This window comes from Strongylocentrotus purpuratus, unplaced genomic scaffold (assembly GCF_000002235.5).
Source record: "Strongylocentrotus purpuratus isolate Spur 01 unplaced genomic scaffold, Spur_5.0 spur5_scaffold_21, whole genome shotgun sequence".
Lineage (NCBI taxonomy): Eukaryota > Metazoa > Echinodermata > Echinoidea > Camarodonta > Strongylocentrotidae > Strongylocentrotus > Strongylocentrotus purpuratus.
The window spans coordinates 27,546,518-27,568,595 of record NW_022145607.1 but is presented as its reverse complement, the minus strand read 5'-3'; the positions used below and the strand labels follow the sequence as shown (position 1 = coordinate 27,568,595).

At 35.5% G+C, this 22,078-nt stretch overlaps 1 protein-coding gene across 1 annotated transcript; it reads right to left on the bottom strand.

The window, feature by feature from the left end:
• Positions 1-439: 439 nt before the first annotated feature.
• Positions 440-21,383, bottom strand: LOC105445666 (galactosylceramide sulfotransferase). Its single transcript, XM_030994088.1, has 2 exons — positions 21,037-21,383; positions 440-2,105 (listed from the first exon to the last, which is right to left on the bottom strand). Exons 1-2 carry the CDS (start codon positions 21,052-21,054, stop codon positions 933-935), a joined length of 1,191 nt encoding a protein of 396 aa, XP_030849948.1. The 5' UTR covers positions 21,055-21,383; the 3' UTR covers positions 440-932.
• Positions 21,384-22,078: the final 695 nt, after the last annotated feature.

Sequence of the window (22,078 nt, the reverse complement as noted above, 5' to 3'; positions counted from 1 at the left end):
GAGCGAGGGATAACAAAGTTCTGTTTGTTTAAAGCAATGCTTGCATTTCCTTAATTTTATTAAACGAATTCGTTTTCACTGGCTGCCTGCCGTATCAATAAACGAAATTAACAAAAGACTTAACTCCGTTTCGTTGACAATCAGCCGTAGACGAGAGTCTTCATGCATGGCTGATTGTCAACGAAACGGAGAACTTTGTTATTCCTGGCTCATTTTTCTTGATTGAGGTATCATATGAAAGAGCAGAAAATGAAATTTTTAGAAATATGAATTTTTCTTTGAAATTCAGATACCGCCCGCCAAATTACTTTTTGGTTTCCTTCCTTCAACTTGCTTTTAATCACTCATGCGTAAAATATGCATCACGTGAGTAGCATCAACTGAAAGAGGAGACTCTAAGCTTTCCAAATATGTATCATTCATTAATTATGGTTGTGATTAAGTTATGATAAAACATCGATACTTCTCGGTTTCGTTTTTTCTGGGACGCACTGTATGTATGCTTTGGTATTGTGACCCCACCATAAGCCTTGTGCTTTTAGGGAATTTCGCCTCCTTCCTACCTAATATTATAAATATATATTTCATGATATGTTCATTTTGTTTTTGTGAAGGAAATAAATGTTTGTTTGATTAAATTGAAATAAAATGATTATCTGGCCCGAATAGCTACATGACGGGGATGGGAATGGGCACCCCTACTCCAAATTTCCATCAGTGTCAGTTGATCTGCATAACTGTCATAATAATAATAATGAATTATAATAATAATAATAGCAATAATAATAATAATTATTATAAAACGGTGCTTATAAAATAATCAACAAATTTGCTTTTTACCTCCACCCAGTTGAACGGTATTGTAAAATTTGCAATATATTCCCCAGTCTAAGTATATATTCTACTATTAATGGCCTGTCATACCAGTATAGTTAAGCGGTTTGAGTGGCATTCTGGGACAATTTGGTCTGGTTTGTTTGGCGCTCCATCATTTTTCGTAAGTATTTGGTTCTATCTGCTACAAGTCTTTGACACAAATCTGAAGAGTTTCTAGCAACAGGTACCTTCCTAATTTTATTAGTTACCATTGTAATATTGCACCATCGACCATAGTTGTCCAACATTTTCTGGAATGCGTCAACATCCTTGTAGAAGCTTGGACCAATATCAGCTATCTTTCTCCAGAGAGTTCGATTGTAATGATCATATAAAAGCATATCTGCTTTATTCCACTTTCTAATCTTCTCTCGCTGGTCCTCGCTCATCACTGCGCTCAAATCTGATGGACGTTGGTTCATCTTAACGTACAATAAATCTTCGAACTCCCAACACAGGAGACGTTTAAGCAGTACCAACGATTCATCAATATAGTCGGTAAGAAGCACGAAATGTACCTTTTTATCAAGTTCTTCAATCAGTTCCTTTACATGTGTCATATTATCATTTACAGAACTTGAACTCCCAAGAATGTCTACCCACTGTCCGTTTCTAAATTGCCATGTGAATAAACCTTTCCCCTTTTTTGACCAATATTTGAGTGGCCGTTTCATGAAATTATCAACTTTTTGAATTGGTGTTTTTCCTGGGACTTTCATTGTCGCGTAGCCTTTAAAGAAAAAGAAGGCTGACTCCCATTGCTTGATTGGGTCCCGTAAAATGGTAATGAATCTCGGTTCTGGACTCATTAGCTGCTTCAATTTGGCCTCGTTTTTTAGGAAAATGATATGGAATGTCATCAAGTTATAGTTCTTGTAGTTTTTATAATCCTTTTCGGACACTCCCAGTGGTGGCAAGATGGTCTTGTTCTCGACCAGGACAAAGCGGAAATGACCTCTGGTAGGATCACGTTTGTTGGCGATAAAGGACATGTTGTGCCGCTCACCGTATTTGTTCAAAATGGAACTGATAGTGGTGCCTCCAGTTTTGTGAGTCTTGATGAAGACCACACTGTTCACGGGTACGCATTTCCTTTGAAGCACAGGTTGCGGATAGGTTCTGGTCTTGCTTGGGGTCATTACGTCTCTGTTGGATGTGCTATATTTCTCCACCGTGAGGGAATGGTATGCAAGCATGACAACGCATGTAAGAGCAAGAGCCAGGAATTGCTGTGTTTGTATGTAGGAGGGAAAGATAATTAAGACACATCATTGGAAGTGTAATTTTTATACCTTGAACATATGAAGTCGCCGACTTTCATTTCTCAAAAACATTACCGAGAATAAAAAAAATTCAAAGAATACATGTTTCAATGTAATTAGATAGTAGAAAATATATACTTTTTTTATAAAATGGAAGAAGATGACAAATCAAAACGTTATCAAAAAGAATTCATGCCAAACCTCCTTTTTCATCAGTCATGTTTCCTTTTTTGGCATATCAAACAATAAAATTGATATGAGTAAAATGTCGTTATCCTGATACCAGATATTACCCTTTTCCGGCTAGCAATATATACATTCTGTCATCTACTTTCCATCTTCATTGGCCTCTTAATTGGTCCGATTTTCAACAATTTTTTTTAAGGTGCGCAAGACTTCAAAGAAAAAAGTCAGCGAGCGGCGGGGCGCCATCCAAATGCGTTCCCGAGCAATCGGAAAAAATGTGGAGGGGCCCCGGCCTTATTAGGGTTAACCTGCCATTATCGTTAGCGCCCTTCTGGCATAAAGAAATTTTCTTGTTTCGCAACAACTTTGGTTTGCCAAAAAGCCACTGCTACGGCACGATAACTGATAAAACTGACTAATTAAAATGTTAGAAAAAGTATTTTTGATATTTGAATATTTTTATTAATATAATGCAGCTTTGGGTAAAGTTATTTTTTAAAGATGGCTCATTTAGGACACCTTTTTCATCGTTTATTTTCATTTCAGTCCCATACGTTGACATCTGCGTATTTCAATGAGTCGGTCGCATGTCATGCATCTACATCTAACTTAAAGGTACTCTGCCCCATTTGCAGGCCAAAAAAATGAAAAGGTGAAATTCCAACGGCATTTGAAAGACAATACTAATTAAGAACTTCCCTAAAAAAAAAAGGGGGGGGGGCTTGAAAATGTATTTTAGTGGGAAAATAACGACTATCAGTTGTCAAATCGACTTAGGAGCTATAGAGCCATTAAGTAATAGTCTGACTTTTCAAACCATTATAGTGAATGGTCGTACGTTTTATGCTGCGCAAAGATTCAGTTTAATTTGGCCATTACAAGAAGTGGGTTATGTAGACATGTTCATGTACCCTTTCCAGCTCATTTTATGTATGTTAAAGGTATTACAAAGTTTTGGTATGGGGTCATGAATTCGGTTCAAATTAAAATATTGGGAGCATATACGTTCCTACAATATTCATTGATCGTTGTCGCGGTTGAAATCGAGTCTGAAGTTATGAAATTATAAATAATAAACTCTCTATGTTGTATAGCTCCCTCTCAAGGTCAAGCTATTAATTTAGCTTTGAAACAATGTTTCTTGACTAAAATCGACCGATTAGCTATTCCCGTTTGGAAATTATATATAACAACTACATATTCTGAGATTTTCATGGTCGCAGCTACCATTGTACGACCAAAGGCGCTATTTGAAATTTATCCAAATTTACCGGGAGCACCGGAAAATTTTTATATTCAATTTTTCTCGAAAACAGAAGTGTTTTAGGGGCTAATTTTGTTAGTGCTTATAATACGTCCACAGGGATATCCAAATATATCAAAATTGTAAAGATTCACTATCCATCCAATTTTCAAAATTTCCTAAAACTTTGTATTACCTTTAATACCAAAGATGAAAAAAGCCAGTCAGCCAGCCACTCAATAGTGTCTGACAGTGAAGTCTAGCAAGTAAACAGATTTCCTTGCATAATTTGAATATTAGAACGCTGCAAACATTTAAATTTCACAGATAGGACATACATGACATATTCATAATTCCCTCAAAGTTCTACAGAATTTGATGTTTGCTGCAAAAGGGACATAGTATCTTAAAATCTCACTCAGAATTCATGATCTAAATTCATGACATATACTTTCAGATTCTAAGTACATTGTGTCTATTCTAGACTAATCATGTGTTTTAATGATGTTTATACTGATATTTATTTAAATGGAAACAACAAACTAATCTGTCATTGATAAAAGATTTGCCGTGTAGGTAATTAAAGGCCCTTTTGGCGTAAGGCAAAAGATGAGATACGCGTTAAAGGCCTTTTGACATTCATAATTATCTTCATAAATAATCGAATTTCATTAAGTGAAGCACATCATTTTAAAGAGAATGTTGAAATCTACTAGGTGATGTTAATAACTCAATAACCCCCAAAGTCGGGTTAAGGCCCTTTTGGCATAAGGCCGACGTATTATGAGAGTGGAGCGTGTGTGCAGCGCTTTGTAATTGCAAGGAAAAGGCGCTATATCAAATATCTTTTGGATTCGATTGGATGGTGTATCCAGAGAGTAGGCTTTTATAAAATCGGGGGGGGGGGGTAACCAAAGGTAGATGTGCGCGTAAAGAGGTGTTGGAATCTTCAAGCCACTCAGTGAGGAAATATAAAATATAAACAGCTTTGGCAAGGCTCGTGGAAGTAAATGCAATACAAAAGGAAAATGGAGAATTCCCTGCTGTTAACCTCCTTCGGTAAATTTTTGTTAAAGATTGAAGATAATATCTTTGCCCTGGATCCTTCTCTATACCAAATACTAACCCTAACCCTAAACCAACGAAAAATCAATCCCAATCTTAATCTTTAATAATAAATTTTTTGACGAAATAAAAACCCGGACGCCGGAATCACCAAATGTATCCTTAACATGCTTAATAACTAACTACATGTACTTATACGACACTCTTTCATAAGGTTGTTAGTAAGTAATAACCTAAGACATATCCATGGAAATAAAACCGATATACTTAACATAATGTCATTAGATAAGGTGCATACATGTACATCTTTAAATTAAAATTATGACAAAGATATTTTCTAATTTAAAACATATACCAGTAGAGGCTTGAAAGGATTGACAGTTGTGACATCCGTTGATAAGGAAACAAGATGTAAATACATCAAGTCCGTAGATACAATACATCATTAAGAGTCTGCGCGCTGCCCTCATTCCTTTCGATAAGTGTCCCCTTTTTTTCTCATCATCAAACGTGCCGTAATTTCAAGCGATTAAGATCAATTTCCCCCAAAGCTCGCTCGCTACGCTCGTTCGCATTTATAGATGTTATAAATATGTTCCTTAGTAAAGGTCTTTTTAGTCTTCCGTTATGAGAATGTGCTTATAACCCCACCAGGATTGGGTTTTTCCTCTTTATAAGATGTAATTTTTCGCACTGGGACCTAACAACTCTTCAAATTAATCCTCGTTCGCAAATGAATTTTTGGACCACCACACCCAACTTCAAAGTATGATGCTTAACCCTTACTGTACTGGGGGGGGGGGGGGGGGGCTGGGAGGCCCCCCCCTCGACATTTTCGGAGATCGCGCCGCAATTTCGAATTGCCGTTTCATGACTTTTTTCCCTCAAGTCTTACGCACATTTTGATACCATTTTCGTCGAAATCGGATATACCTGTAAGGTGTTACATAACAATTAGTATGCGCATGTCATCAAAAAAGTGCTATAATTGCATATATTCATGTACAAGCAGAAATGTGAAGATATTAATTGATATCAAATTGCTTTTATATGTTTCTCAAAGTAACTTGATGTATTTCAGAACAAAAGAATACATTAGAAATAAAACAATAGATATAATAACAAATAAAAAACAATGAAATACATAAGAAAATAAAAAGTTGAAAATCGCGTCAAATTTGCATAAATTATCATTATTAATTACATCAAATAACTATTTTGTGTTAGAAAAGAAGTTACATATGAATAATGAGTTTCAACATTACAAAAGTGGAGTCTGACAATTTTTGTAATGATTCTAGTACCCTGTATATTTCCAGATAAGATATTCATGAATGCGTAATTTGCATATTCATAATTTATGCAAATTAACCTATGCATTTTCAAATATCATAAAAATAATGAAACCTCATGAATTTGAGATGAAGGAAACATTTATTCAATACATTTTCAAGATTCTTCACAAGTCTACTGACAAATATGTAGAGTTTTCTGTAAAATGCATAAAATTAGCATTTTGCATAATTAATTAGGCTATAACGACAAAAATTTGCATATTAGGAAAAAACTAATTATACCATCTTGTTCCTTACGTAAATATCTACAAACATGCAAATTTTCGCGTTGATCGGACATTCGACGACCGAGATCATAGGGGGGGGGCCTCCCAGGCCCCCCCCCCCCCCCCCCCGTCAGAGAGTGCTCGAAATAGCCCAGTACAGTAAGGGTTAAACAATATCCTATATGATGTATAAATAGAAACAAATAGTGATAATGTAATGACAATATAGGGGTATATATATACCAATGCCCCGAGAAAAAAAAATGTACGGTTTTGTACCTGGGGCCTCACAGTTATGAGGCCATTGCTTGGCCACAGAACCATGACTGTACGCAGTGGGGGCTAGGGTAGGGGCAGTTCTCACAAACAAACAAAAAACAAAGAAAGTGCAATAAATTTCAAATAATTCATTGCATTTTACCCCGGCCCAAACATAAAAAATCCTCTGTACGACCATGCATTATGGCTCAAGGCATGGGCACACATTTTTTTTTTTTTTTTTTTTTTAATCTCACCTTAGTCTCATCTCCCTGATATCGTATGGGGGTCAGTATTAAAGTATGTGTATATATTTAGGGCGTACATTTTAGATCATGTTGTTGTATCGGCATGGCCGGCATGTGTGTATGAGTGTGTGTGTTGTGTGTGTGCGGGTGTGTGTTTGTGTGAGTGAGGGGAAAGGGTGAACGACTGTACCCAATTGGCAACGGCCCATCAGGATACTAATACATGTATGTACTTCAATTCAGATGCTTTTACTAGTCGGCGATTAAATATATCTTTTTAATGCAGCCTAAATAAATAGGCCTTCATATCCTAGACACGGATCAAATTTTGTCTATACAAGAGCTATATAGAGGCAATAGTGACCCGCCACGACAAAATGAGACATAATTGGCTGGGCTAGACCTTAAGAAAATTTGGAAAAATATAGAAAATTCAATTTTTGTTAAAGGGAAATCAAACCCAAATAGACAACTTCTCTAAAAGAAAGCTGAAAAGTCAGAGAAACTAACTGATGAAAGTTTCAATTAAATCTGACTAAATATAACAAAGTTATGATTTTGTTGAAGTTGTAATTACCTATACGCATGGGCAATTCAAATTGACTGAAGCAGTAATGTCAATGTAATGTAGTGTCGGACTACTTTCCCATCTGTTCCAACATATAAAATGACTAAAATTTAAATTGTTACAAATTCATTGATCAGGAGAGTCTATTCTTTTTAGAGGTCCTATACTAATGTGCTATCTATATAACATATTTTTAGTAGTGCCCCAAAGGAAAAGGAACTTATGAGAGAAACAGAAATTAATGATATTTTTGTACACGGCAAATGGGAGAGTTATTCACTTCCGACGTCACAATCCACTGACCGAACTTCCAATTTGGGATTCGCATAGACTTAGTGATCTTATATTTTAAACGTTAATAACTTCCTTACTATTGGTCCAATTTATTGCAACTTTTGCCATTCTGTTTCTGCCATTTGTCTTCTTTCATACAAATCAACGAGGGATTGCCCTTTAAAGGAAAGAATAAAAGTAGGGGACCTGAACAAAATTCTTAATGACGGAGAAAACAGGAACTTTGTCGATTACTAGTGTGTGATTTTAAAAGGAGTAAACTAACATGTGTCATAAACTTACAATTGCTGTTCTCTTTCTTTTAAAAGCCTACTTTATTTTCTTTCTGATTTTCAAAAAAAAATTCTATACTATTTCCTGCAATTTAAAGATTAAGAATACAAACACACACACACACATATATATATATATATATACAGTGTGTATATATATGGTTTTTCACATTCGCATCTGGTTGATTAGATTAGATCAGACTACCAGGAAAGATTGGTTGGCTGTCGGGGAAAAGCTGACTGACTATACGGGAATAGACCTACATGTACCTGTCTTGTTATTCACTATCACTAATGTTTTACTACTCTGTTTTTGTATATTTTAAGATATTTGTTTCGTCACTTTCGTCAAATATTGAGTGTCCATCCAGTGTGACATTACGTGTATTAGACAAAACGAAAAAGGTAGCTTGTAAGTCATGGCTGTAATTTGTAAAAATGAAACTATATATATAAGATATTATATACGATATTGAATATCATGATAACTATGAAAAATCTCACAATACTGTACACATTAACATTCCATTTACCTTACCGGTAAGTATCATAACATTAAAACATCATTATTAAACGTCTAAAAAATGCTCAGTCCACCTTATATTAACGATAAAGAAAAAACATCTTCAGTGTACCGTGTCAGTGGCGGATCCAGGGGGGGGGGGCCGGGAGGCCCGGCCCCCCCCCCCCTTGAGAAAAAAAAATCATCTAAAATCACGTGATTTTTACCTTTTGGGGGGGTTGGGCCCCCCCCCCCCCCCCACCCACTGAGCGACTTTTCGTCCGGCGCGATTTTCAAATTTTCGGGAGCAAAAAAAAAAAAAAGTTGGGCCCCCTCCCCTAAGAAATCCTGGATCCGCGCCTGTACCGTGTACACATATTCACTTCAAATAGAGAGATAGAGTATGAATTATCTCCTGATTAGTGAATCCAAAATTTCAGTAAGTCGAAATGTTACAAATCGGCGATAATCATGTTTTATACTTGAAATTTCGGAGTTTGTGGTGGACAATGTTTACCAGAGTGACTAGAATACTTTGGTTTAATAGAGCATTGTCATATGAAGTATAATTTAATCCTAATATTATCTTACAGACTCTTTTTTGTATACTTTCTTTAACATCAATCTGTTTACAAGTCAACCAGAACCAGACAACGCTAATTATGAAGAACATGTCGGAACCAATGACAACCAATACCAAAATAATTCATTATTTTGTGGGGGTATGTGTGAATGAGGACGTGTGTGCATGTGATCTTCTTTGGTCATATTTGGTATAGGTTTAATTTACTGCATGTATTGTCATATCATGATTGATCTGCCAACCTATTCACGAGTAATATAATGTACCCCGTCCTCAACCATAATATCAAGAACGAGCAACACTCAGGTAAATTAATTTCAATTGTTTTACCGTGTGGTTATAGCAACACATGACGAACAATATGATGATACACCCGGGCATACATTGCCAGCAAGAGGTTTTGAAACATGATCTGTCAATATAAATCAATTTGATTAGCAGTGATAGTGTAAGAAACTACTACTACTTTTATTCTATTTTATTTGTTCATATCATAAAATAACAGCTTTTTACAACAATGTGAATGTACAGAATTCATGCAATCGTAACATATCATAAATAGTACAAAACATGAAACTAATGAGACATAATCACTAACTAACTTGTTAATTCGTTTGTACCGAATTCTTTTGATTACATTTCATATCGAGACAGGTGCTATAACCTGCGTTCAACCCAATAATTACGCAAATGTTACTCAATAAATGAACCAAAATAATGACGTTCTCATCCCGTTTCTGAACATCGTGTTTTGGATCCTCCATAATCACGTCCAGGCGCGCCGGAAGCAGTTTGGGATTAGAGAGGGTGGGGGTTTGGGGGTGGGTGGTAGGGAGGGTGCAAATATCACAGAAGAAAAAGCTAGTTGCAACTGGTCCAGTTGATGAACCAGTTAATGCCAACTGGTAACCCTGGACATTGAAATTGGCTAAATGGGCTAAATGATCCAGACCAGTTAGAATTCAACTGGTCTAGCTGAGCCAGTAGAACCATTTGGTAAAGCTTCCAACCAGTTGAACCTCCAGACCAGTTGAAAAACTTAATTAGTACTTTACTTTGTACTGGTTTATTGCGAATGGCAACAACACTTCAATACTGGTTCGTGTGTATTTCCGATGTAAAGGCATTGGTAATAAGTAGACTTAAATAATTTAGTTTATCGAAATTTTTCCATATACTTGTATCTTATCGAAATTATTTTAGTTCATAGTTAATGTTTCCCTCATTCATGTTTAATTAAATGTAATTTATACAGAGTAGTGAAATGTCCTAATAACTGGCTATTTATATGTGTAGTATTTTCGAAATGTTTTAAATATAACAAAGTTATCAGTAATTAAGAAATATGCTGTAAATTCAGATAAATTGTTTTAAAAAAACATAAATCTGCACGCACCCCATATTCAATATGCAAATTAACTGGTGTCAAGTGTTTCAACTGGAAATATGCCCACGGACCAGTTTACAACTGGTGCAACTGGTAATATGCCAACAGTCAGTCGTCAACTGGTGCAACTGGAAATATGCACACAGACCAGTTATCAACTGGTGCAATGGAAATATGCCCACAGTCACGGGATTATCATCACTGAATTTATATGGTAACTGTGAAACCATCAAGACACCCAATAATAACTCATTTTCACACCTGGAAATCAAGGATGCCCAGCTTATATTAATAATCCGTTTGAGCCACGAGATCATCACCGCGGGACTTTGACTACCATTTAAAAAGGTGTTATAAAGACCGTTACTAGTACTACTGGGCCAGAATGGAGGTGGCTATCTCATTAACTCAGCTCTCAACATAAGAAAAAGGGGATCATGGGGGGGGGGGCCAACAGGCACCGATTGGGGAGGTTTTCTATATAGAGGGAGCAAGTAGCTACAAGCAGGACCGTGGGGCTTTAAGACACCTAAGAATTACTCATTGTTCACACCTGAAAATCACGGATGCCCAGCTTAGATTAATAATACGTTTGAGTCACGAGATTATCAACGCGGAATTTATGGCAACTTTGACTACCATTTAAAAAGGTGTTTTAAGACACCTTAGAATTACTAATTTTTCACACCTGAAAATCACAAATTACAGGGTTGATTTTTCTGGATTTTTCTGGATATTTTCACCGAGGGGGGGGGGGGGGGACATATCAACAAGTAAAAGTATTTTGCCCATAACAATTTAAGAATATGGCTATGCCATCATAGTCAAGTGTAGTGAACTTTGGTAGCTTGTAATTAAAGAGTTATAACCTATGCGTCTTGAATCATACTTCATGGTACAGTATAACTAATATCCTGTGTACCATATTTATTCATAATTGTGCTGCCACAGATAACTGGGCAGCAGGCCTTTCAAAAATCAAAATTCTCTTCTACCAAGTTTGAGCTGAAGCTATGAATGTGGGTAAAAAGCCATGGTGAGCGTTATCTCATTCCAACAAAAAGTACAACAATTGCTCACTTATTAACGTTGACCAGGGGCGGATCCAGCCGGTGAAAGGGGGGGGGGGGGAGAGGGTAAGAGCACATATTTTTTGGGGGCCCAATTCGCGAGGAAATATCTAGCAGCGATTCATCAAGCCTATTTTAATCAAGTATTTTTAATCAAGTCTATTATAATCCTATTTTTCTAAACACTTTTTAGGGCTGGGGGCCGGGGCTGAAAAATCGCCACGTGGACCCGCGCCTGACGTTAACTGTTAGAAAGTTGAAAGTTTGGGCTGAAGCTATGAATGCGGGTCAAAAGCCACGATGTGTGTTATCTTATCCCAACAAGTACAATTGCTCACTTATTAACGTTGACTGTTAGGTAGTTGAAAGGAAATCAACTCAGGCTCAAGGCTTCTAATGACAAGCACAATTTATGATATTCTCTTCATTATAATTATTACAATATTGACTTCATTGAGTAATACAATATGGATAAAGTTTATTTGGAATTGTATCGCTTTTTATGAAAGTCTACCTTCAATTTATTTGATACTTACCATCATACGTGTTCTTGCATTTAGGTTCAGTAACCTTTAAGTTTTCATTCGCTATTCGAGCTAAACACCCTATGCTCCTTACGCGTGTTAAATGGCAAACCAGACAAGTGAAGCAGAAAGAAATTAGATTTGAATTTGAATTTGAATTTGAATTTATTAACAACACATCACAATAATGACAGTACATGAACAATCATACAATGCAAAAAAACAATACTGATACATGTATACATAACATAAGAGTAATGTCGATTGAACAGTTATGGTTTAAAAACGATATTTAGACATACATCTGCATACTATTAAATGTACAAAAGATATATACGTAAATATGTGTATCGCTATATTTAGGTGAAGTTGTTAATGGGAACTAGAAGTTAGCACAAGTGCTAGTCGAGCCTAGTTCCATTCTTTGGCAAGATTTTTTCTGTTAATTTGTTTATACATATGAATGTAAAACTTGTTTTATATTTACATATATACAACAAAATAACACAGTATCATGTAACTTTTTTACATACTAAACTGAAAAAAGAAAAAGAAAAAAGTGTTAAAGCTTTATAATGAAAGAAGACAAATCTTTGAACAAATAAAATCATCAATGTGTTCATAAAAATGAAAAGGATGTATTAATGAAAATAATATCATACAGATGTGTGTACATGCACAAATCCTGTAAAAGCTTAAGGCAGCTATAATCATTAACAAGCAAGTGTATACATATATAAAAGGAAGACAAGTAAAATAAAAGGAAAATGAAGGGGGATGGGATTGAGCCCACGTCATTTACATAGAAGGTAGGCGGAAAGATGTCTCCGAAAAGATAACCTCGATGTTTATAATCTAATTTCATCTGGGAGATCATTCCACAGCTTTGTTCCTACAAACGAAATACAAAATTGCCCTTGCGTTGTCGTACATTTTGGTTGATAGAGTAAGCCACTTTCTTTTCTCCTAGTTACATATCTGTGCTGTATCACCTGACAATAATCCACTAAAGAGTGTGGTAAAATACCTTTTACCAAATCGTACATAAATGTTGATACAAGAAGTTCATGAAGTTGAAAAATATTTAAAATATTTAGACTTTGAAAAAGAGCTTTGGAGTCTGTTCTAAGTGGACTGAATGTAATTGCTTTCATTGCCATTTGACTTAAATATATACAATTTAGATTACTTTTGTAAGTGCTCCTCCATACTACTCCATAAGAGAGGTGAGGCTGTATAAAAGCCTTATATAATAACACAAGTATATTCTTGGGAACAAAATGTCTCAGTTTAACAGAATACCTACTTTCTTTCTTATGCATTTGTTTATTGTCTGAATATGTTTTTTCCATGAAAGATGACAATCAATTTCAATTCCAACAAATGATGCAACGGATACCTCTTTAATATCTGATCCTGATATTCTCACAGATCCTTTTTTGTCTATCGATCTACTTATGGATTTCATAATCATATAGTTTGTTTTCTGTAGGTTAATTGTGACTTCATTTGCATTACACCATTCCTGCACCTTAATTAATTTTTCACTTACAATTTCTAAATCACTTTCTTTTTGTCTAGGATTAAAAGTATGAAAAAGATTTGAGTCATCAGCAAATAATCTGAAATTGAAAAAGTTTGTGGAGTTAGGTAAGTCATTGATATATATAGTAAAAATAATGTTGGTCCAAGAACGGAGCCTGGAGGGACACCACATGTTATATTCAATTTAAAAGACATTTTGTCTTTATATTGTATAAACTGTGATCGTTTACACAAATCAGGGGCGGATCCAGGGGGCACAGGGGGCACGTGCCCCCGCCCCCCCCAAAACATATATATATATATATATATATATATACCCCCCCCCCCCCCCGGCGCTTATTCAGCGGCTGGCTGAGTCGTTGCGATTTTGTTTTAAACCAAAAAAAATAAAATATATGTCCTCTTACCCCCCCCCCCCCCACGTGTGCCCCCCGGGAAGAAATTCCTGGATCCGCCCCTGCAAATAATCTTTAAACCATTGCAAGGCTAACCCACGTATTCCATAGTGTGACATTTTTTAGGAGAATGCTGTGGTTTATAGTATCGATTGCCTTCTGAAAGTCAATAAAGATGCCAACTGTTGTTCTACCTTCGTCAAAGTATGTCAATAGTGTATTTGCAAGATTAATCAAAGATAACTTAGTGCTATGTTTCTTACAGAAACCATACTGATGTTGAAACAAGATATTATTTGCTTCCAAATAGTCAATTACACGATTATTTATTATTTTCTCAAAGATTTTACCAAGTATAGGTAAAACTGAAATAGGTCTGTAATTACCAGCTAAATCTTTTCGATCCTTTTTAAAAATAGGTGTCACTTTTGCTAGTTTCAGAGCGTCTGGAAATTTACCTCTTTTATGGAAAGATTGAAAATATATGTTAATGAGCTTGAAATGTATAGGGCAGCATCCCTTAACAATCATGCCGGCAAATTATCATATCCACATGCTTTTTTGTATCTAAAGTCTGTAAGTGGCATTTCAATTTATTCTCTGTAATACTTTACCATTTAGTGGTCTTTAAATTGGTATAAGGCTTATACCATTTAGTGCTCTGTAGATTGGTATAACGCTTATACCATTTAGTGCTCTGTAGTTTACAAATATACACTGTCTTGAGAGGTTCTGGTTAAAATTATGCGCAAGAGGCGACTTCAATAGTACAATTTTTTTTTTTTAATCCTATTTTTGGGAAGAAAAAAAACTTAGAATTTAAAGAAATGTCAGTTTTTATATAAAAAAGAATTAAAATATTTTGAGTCGTTGCGAAATTTTTGGCGCTATTTTCAGATTTTAAAACCCCACCTTGGAAAAAATCCTGTGTACGCCCCTGTAGGTTGGTATAACGCTTATACCATTTAGTGCTCTGTAGATTGGTATAACGCTTATACCATTTAGTGTCCTGTACATTGGTATAACGCTTATACCATTTAGTGCCCTGTAGAATGGTATTATCTTTTTTATTCATTAGTATTGCGATAAGGAATGAATATGTCATTTGTAAATATGTTACCTGTCACTTATCTTTTTTATTCTTTATTATTTTGATAAGGAATGAATATGACATTTGTAAATATGTTACCTGTCAATTGGTGATTTAAACAATAAAATAAAAATCAAATGCATCCCTGTATGAATACAATTTTCTGGTTTGTTTTAATTGCTTTGTGTTTTAAGATGAGGTACATGGAAAGAGAGTGAATGCATGGTCATGTAGAGAAGTTGAGAGAAATATTATTTTGTTCTTTCAAAAGATAGGAAATAAAAAGGAACATTTACCTTTGTTTCTACCAATTAATAACAGAGATTTGTGACTTGATGGTTAATAAAAGATTAAATAAACAAGGATTAAATAGCATTTTCTGTATTTTTTTACAGTCCAGAAATGAAGAAATAGTCCAGAATGGAATAATTTGTTGGTGTATTAGTTTAAAAAATAGTGATTTTCTGTTCTATATTCTTAATATTCTGTAAAGTCAGAATTCACTTGTGGTATTTCCTTTGCCAGCTTCGGACCTATGTTTACAAAAGAGTTGTTAAATTAGTTAGCTATTTCATTGTCAGATGTTATCACTCTATTCTCTACAGCACCTGAGCTTGCTAATTTCTCTACATTGGTCACTTTATTTTTGACTTTTCCACCACTCAACAACTCGTTAATTGTTTTCCACGTTTTATGACTATCATTCTTATTAATTGCTTTGTGTTTTAAGATGAGGTACATGATGGAACTTAAGGAACGAGACACAAAATTCCAACAGTTGGGATCAAAGTTGTCGAAAGCTGAAGCTCGTCTGGAAGATCTTGAGCAGTACTCGAGGAGAAACTGCCTCATCATCCACGGAACCAAGGAAACCTCGAACGAGAATACGGACCAGCTAATCTGTACACTCGCGAAAGATCAACTCAAAGTCGACCTCGCACCAGAGGACATCGATAGCTCGCATCGGATCGGTCTCCACAGTAAAACCGACAAGAATGGTCGTCAACTACATCGGCCGATCATAGTCAAGTTCACCAAGTATGGTCCAAGATCACGCTTTTACGACGCAAGATCAAAGCTCAAAGCAACGAACATCTACATACATGAGAATCTCACCAGTGACAGACAAAGATTGATGAGAAAAATGAAAGAAAGATACCTAGCACCGAACAAGATCTGGACACAGGATGGGAAAATCAGAGTGAAAACACCATCAAATGTGAAGATAGTAATATCATCAGAATCTGACTGGCAGAAACATAAACGGAGTACCTGAATTACTCTATGTTTACGCGATACAAAATTGTTACTAGGAACGCTTAATTCACCGGCACGAAGAATGTAAACAAACCGGCTACTGAATTTTAAGTTACAATGTTGAACTCGTGAACTCTTGAACTTGTGTGTTTTCTAAGGTTTCTTTGTATACGTATTACGTAATTTTATAATCGTGTATGTGTTAGTCATGAAGTGTATTGTATGTCTCAACCCATTAAGAAATAATCAGAATCACCTGGTTTGTCACTGTGGCAACCAATGTCATGAATGAGTGCTCAGATGCAACTCATTCGCAAGGAATGTTGTCATGTTTTTATTGCATTGCAAATGAACTACCATTCAACCATATCATTGATGATGATGAATTTATCTTTACCATTAATGCTTTCTTTCGTCAAAACGGTAACATAAATAATATTTCACGACTCTGTTCGAATTTGTTTGACACTTTCAATGATAATGATGGACCTGGTACTTTTGAAACTACACGCAAATATTATTTCAGTGATACATTTAATAGTAAATTTGAATCCTATAAGGAAAATAATGTTCTTTCAATGTTTCATTTAAACTGTCAAAGTTTGGCTTCCAAATACATGAGCTTTCAGGATTATATTAAGAGTTTACACCATAAATGTTCAATATATGCATTTACAGAAACATGGTTCAAACAAAACGTTCCATCTATGTATAATATGTTGGGATACTCTTTTTTACACCAATCCAGAACAACTCGAGTAGGTGGAGGAGTTTGTTTATATATTGACTCTAACTTAAATTACAAAGAATGACCAGATATTTCATTTAACAATGACGATATTGATTCATTATTTATAGAGCTACAGTTTAAAAATGTGATTGCTGGTGTAATATACAAAGCTCCAAACTCGGATGGAAAATCTATTAACGATGTATTAGATAAATGTTTGTCAGCTATTTCTAAAGAAAGTAAGTACTGTTATATACTTGGTGACTTTAACTTTGATATTTTGAGACATTCTTCTCATTCTCAAACTGGTAATTTTTTAAGTGTCATGTATTCTAATGGTTTGCAACCATTGATCACCAAGCCTACACGTGTCACGGCGTCATCCTGTACATGTATTGATAACATATTTACTAATGTTCTGGACAAAACATTTTATTCTGGAGTACTTTATTGTGACGTTTCCGATCACCTCCCCATTTTCCAGTTGACCGAATTTGTTCGTATGCAGGATTGTACTTCTCATCCCACAACAAATGATTCAGTTTTTTCTAAATTAAATTATGAAAATGTTTCAAGGGATTTAAGTCTAAAAAATTGGTTTTGTGTAAACAGATGTGATGATACAAACTCAGCATATGAATCATTTTTACATACACTGTTTGGGATATGTAAAAAGCATGCAAATGTTAATGCATCATTTCAACGGAAAAACAGAGATATTCCGAGAAAGCCATGGATAACTCAAGGGATTTTATGTTCCAACAATAAGAAGCAGAGATTATTCCGAAAATATATAAAAAAACCCATCGTGTAAAAACTGTTGATTATACAAAAGTTATAGAAACAAATTGAACTACATTATTAGATTATCAAAACGAAAGCACTATGCACACCTTTTTGAAAAAAATAAATTGAATCTTAACAAAACTTGGAAAACGATTAATGATATTTTAGGAAGAAATAGAAAGGTTAAACTACCGCAATTTGCCTTGAAAAATGGCAAACAAATATCCAATGAAAAGGAAATGGCTGATTCTTTCAATTCATATTTTACTAATGTCGGTGCATCAGTTGCCAACGATGTTCAGTCAAAATCTCACCATTTTTCGGAATACTTGAATCCAAGGACTTCGGAATCTCTGTTTTTTTAATCCTACAAGTGAATGTGAAATTATACAGATTGTGAAGGATTTGAAATCTAGTTCCTCGTGTGGGTATGATGGTATAAGTACCAATTTTGTGGAAAAAATTATACATCATATTTCTTATCCTCTAAAACACATTTTCAATTTGTCTGTGTCCACAGGCGTCGTCCCAGACAACCTAAAGAGAGCAAAAATAATTCCTGTTTATAACAAGAATGATCCAAATTTAACCAAAAACTATCGCCCTATATCTCTACTTCCAACTCTTTCAAAAATCCTCGAACGTATTATATTTAAAAGACTCTATAGCCATCTGTCTAGAAATAGCATTCTAACAAAATACCAGTTTGGATTCAGACCCAACCACTCCACGGAAATGGCACTTTTACACGCCTTAGAGCATATAACCTCATGTTTAGATAAAAAGAATATACTTTAGGGATATGTATTGATTTAAATAAGGCATTCGATACCTTAAATCATAACATAATGTTACAAAAATTGAAAAATTATGGCGTACGTGGTATACCACATGACTGGTTTGTTAATTATCTCAGCAATAGAAAACAATTTGTTAGCTTTAAAGGTTTAAGTTCTGAGACAATGCCTGTGGTATGTGGAATTCCACAAGGGAGTATAATTGGTCCTTTGTTATTTCTGATATATATGAATGATATAATTAATTATTACATTTTGTTTTATATGCAGACGATACCAACATATTTATTTCACATGCTGATAAAAATACTCTTCAACATTATGCAAATGTCGAATTAAACAAGATCTCTTGCTGGTTCAAAGCTAACAAATTAATTCTCAATACTGACAAAACTATATATGTTTTTTTGTTCAAATAAGCGCCAACAACTTCAATTTGATTTTTCGATAAAACTAGATAACCTTGAAATACAAAGAGCGAGCAGTATCAATTTCCTAGGAGTACAGATAGATGATATTAAGCTAACTTGGGTTAATCACATCAACTCCATTCGTGGAAAGATTAGCATGTCTATAGGTATGTTGAGTAAGTTAAGTTATTTTCTACCGCTCAAAACCCTTTTCACTTTATACAATGCCATTGTCCTGCCTTATTTCGATTATTGTAGTCTTGTATGGGGAGGGGCCGCCAGCTCGTGTCATTTAAACAGGCTACATACAAAAGAAAACCATTCGTCTATGCTCAAACTCCCATTATCTTGCCCATACCCTGCCGTTGTTTAAGAAACTGAATATACTAAATTTCTCTGATAATATAACAATTAAAACAGGAGTCTTTATGTACCGTTATTCGAATTTGTTGTTACCACCCGTGTTTGATAATTACTTTGCTACAGTTGACAAGAAACATAATGTTAACACAAGACAAAAAAATAAAATGGTCTTGCCATATGCACGTTTAAAGTTACGAAAGGTAAATTCTATTCAACAAAAAGGGGGGAAATTATGGAATAATATTGACAACTCAATCAAACATGTAACTACTCTTAGTTCTTTCAAGTCCAAATTTAAGTTGCGTCTTCTTACCACATATATATGACTTCCTATGATACATACCATTACCTTATAAATTATATCGTTCTGTATTATTATTGTGTTTTTTTTACAATGTCCTGTATACGTCTTTTGTTTTATTGTGAATTTTAATGTTTTGTATTTTACACATTTGTCATTTATGTTATGGGTCCACCCACTTCTCTCAAGCCATCGGCTTTATCGGGTGTAAATGATCCAGCACAATTCTCAATGTATATATATTGTATGTGATTTTTTATGAAATAATAAATTGAAATTGAATTGAAATTGAAATTGAAATGAAGAAGAGGTTACTATAATATTGTCTCTTTGCATTTCGTAGAACTGTAGTTAGAAAATGTCTATACCTCTTGTATACTTCCTCGTCTTTCTGTTGAGATTTTGATGCCTTTAGTTTAGAATACAACTTGTGCTTCTTCTTGATTGATTTTTAAATAGCATTAGTCATCCATCGTTTTCTCCCAATATTTTTCCCCTTTTTTAGATTCTTCGAAGTTGATGATATAGTTGGTGCATGCTTGTCACAGACTTGCGTAAACAAGTCGTAAAATACAGAGTATGACTCATGCATGGGCATAAATCCTTACGTAATACCTATCGTTCAGGGGGGATAAATGAATAGATATCATCCCCCCTGAACAATAGGTATCAATTGCGGATTTACGCCCATGGACTCATGAGACAAGAAGTTAGTAGGCTGTTCAAAATAATTAATGGTTATCCTATGGATTGATACAAGGTTCTCTGAACGCCTAGGTACATTGCATTATCAAGGCATAATTTAACTGCTAAAAGGATTTAAGACGAAAGAAGCACATGCATATGGCCTGGCCTACATTCGTTCCATCAGCCCACAAGGCGATTTCGACAACACTTTAAAAGACCCTGTTGCTCAGTCACCCGTGGAAGAAATATTTGTAATATAGTATCATTGGACAGGAGACAAGTTACTTATCATAAAATTTATTTCAAAGTCATATTGGTCATGACTTTTTAATTAGGAGCTACCAACGTTGGGTACACTTTTTTGATACACAATGTAGAAACCTAAACTGGTTGACAATATGGCCACCAATTACGGACCCATCGAATATGGCGGCTCAGCTACAGCCGGGATGCGCTGCAGCAGGGGTTATACTATGATACTTCGTATTAAGCGCAGTAGAGTTTCTACCAAAAATAGTAGCGCTTTGAATTAAATGGAATTATTTTGTTTACTATTATTTACCATTATTGAGGCATTTTATCCTTATTATTTTTCTCTTAATAGAACAAGAATAAAAACATTGCATTCATGATGCTATCATCTGTATTGAAATATAATGTCTTTAGTCTTGTTCTGCCAAGACAAAACATGTATGTACACTCTAAAACCCCGGTCTAAAACAAAGATCATCATAAGTTTTCAACCCTCTCCCAAATGCAATACTTTTTAGGCTTACCTGATATTTTTGCTCCATTATTGATTGGCAAGTCAAATTGATGCGGATATCTCAGAGATAATGTTCTAAATAAGTGAATGATGATGATACGTCGGTCCTGGGCTGCTTGTTGGACAAAATGCCCTTGGATAAAGAGGTAAGTTGGTATGATACGAGATTAAAAAACAAAATGATTCCGTTAAAGGTTCTCGATTAAACGCTTACGATTAGGATAACACGACCCTGATACGCCGCAAACGGTAATGGTGACTAAAAATAAATTTACCATTCTATTGGCTCTTTATATTATTGCGTTGTCATGTTCTGCGCATAATGAACCGGGAGCGGGAGTTGGGGCAAAGTTCACCATCTATGGAGAATTCCCACTGTTGTACGATCCGTTGCGAACCCCACGATGGGCCATTCGATACGTTAGGGTGCGATTTGATGCGTTTGGATGCAGTGGCGTAATGAGCAAAAGCGTTTTTTTTTTTTTTTTTTTTTTTTTTTTTTGGGGGGGGGGGGGGGGCTAAACGTTTGTCAAAATGAGGTCTAGGGGTAAAGCCCCGGCGGGGTCAAGAGGCGGAGCCCCGAAGCTCAAGGGGTATGGGCAAACAGTGGCGGTTCCAGGAATTTCTTACCGGGGGGGGGCACAAAATGGCATGGGGTTAAATATATGTAAAACGATAAAGCGACAGAGCGAGGCTTTAGCGGCGAGGGAGCGGAGCGACCAAGCGGGGGTGGGTCTGAGTAGGAAGCATTTGCAATGGCGATTCGTTGTACCGTGTCCTTGTCTGAATTCAATTTCGCTCATCCCGCGAGAAGCGCGGAAGCTTTCACGTTTCATTAAATTATTAGAGAAAGATGACGATTCGTTGTATCGTGCCCTTGTCTGAATTCAGTCCCCCCCCCCTCCTCCCACGCGAAGCGCGGAAGCTTTGACGTTATTCTTAATCCTTGTCTGAATTCATTTTCGCCCATCCCGCGCGAAGCGCGGAAGCTATCACGTTTCATTAAATTATTAGAGAAAGAAGATGATTCATTGTATCGGGTCCTAATTGTC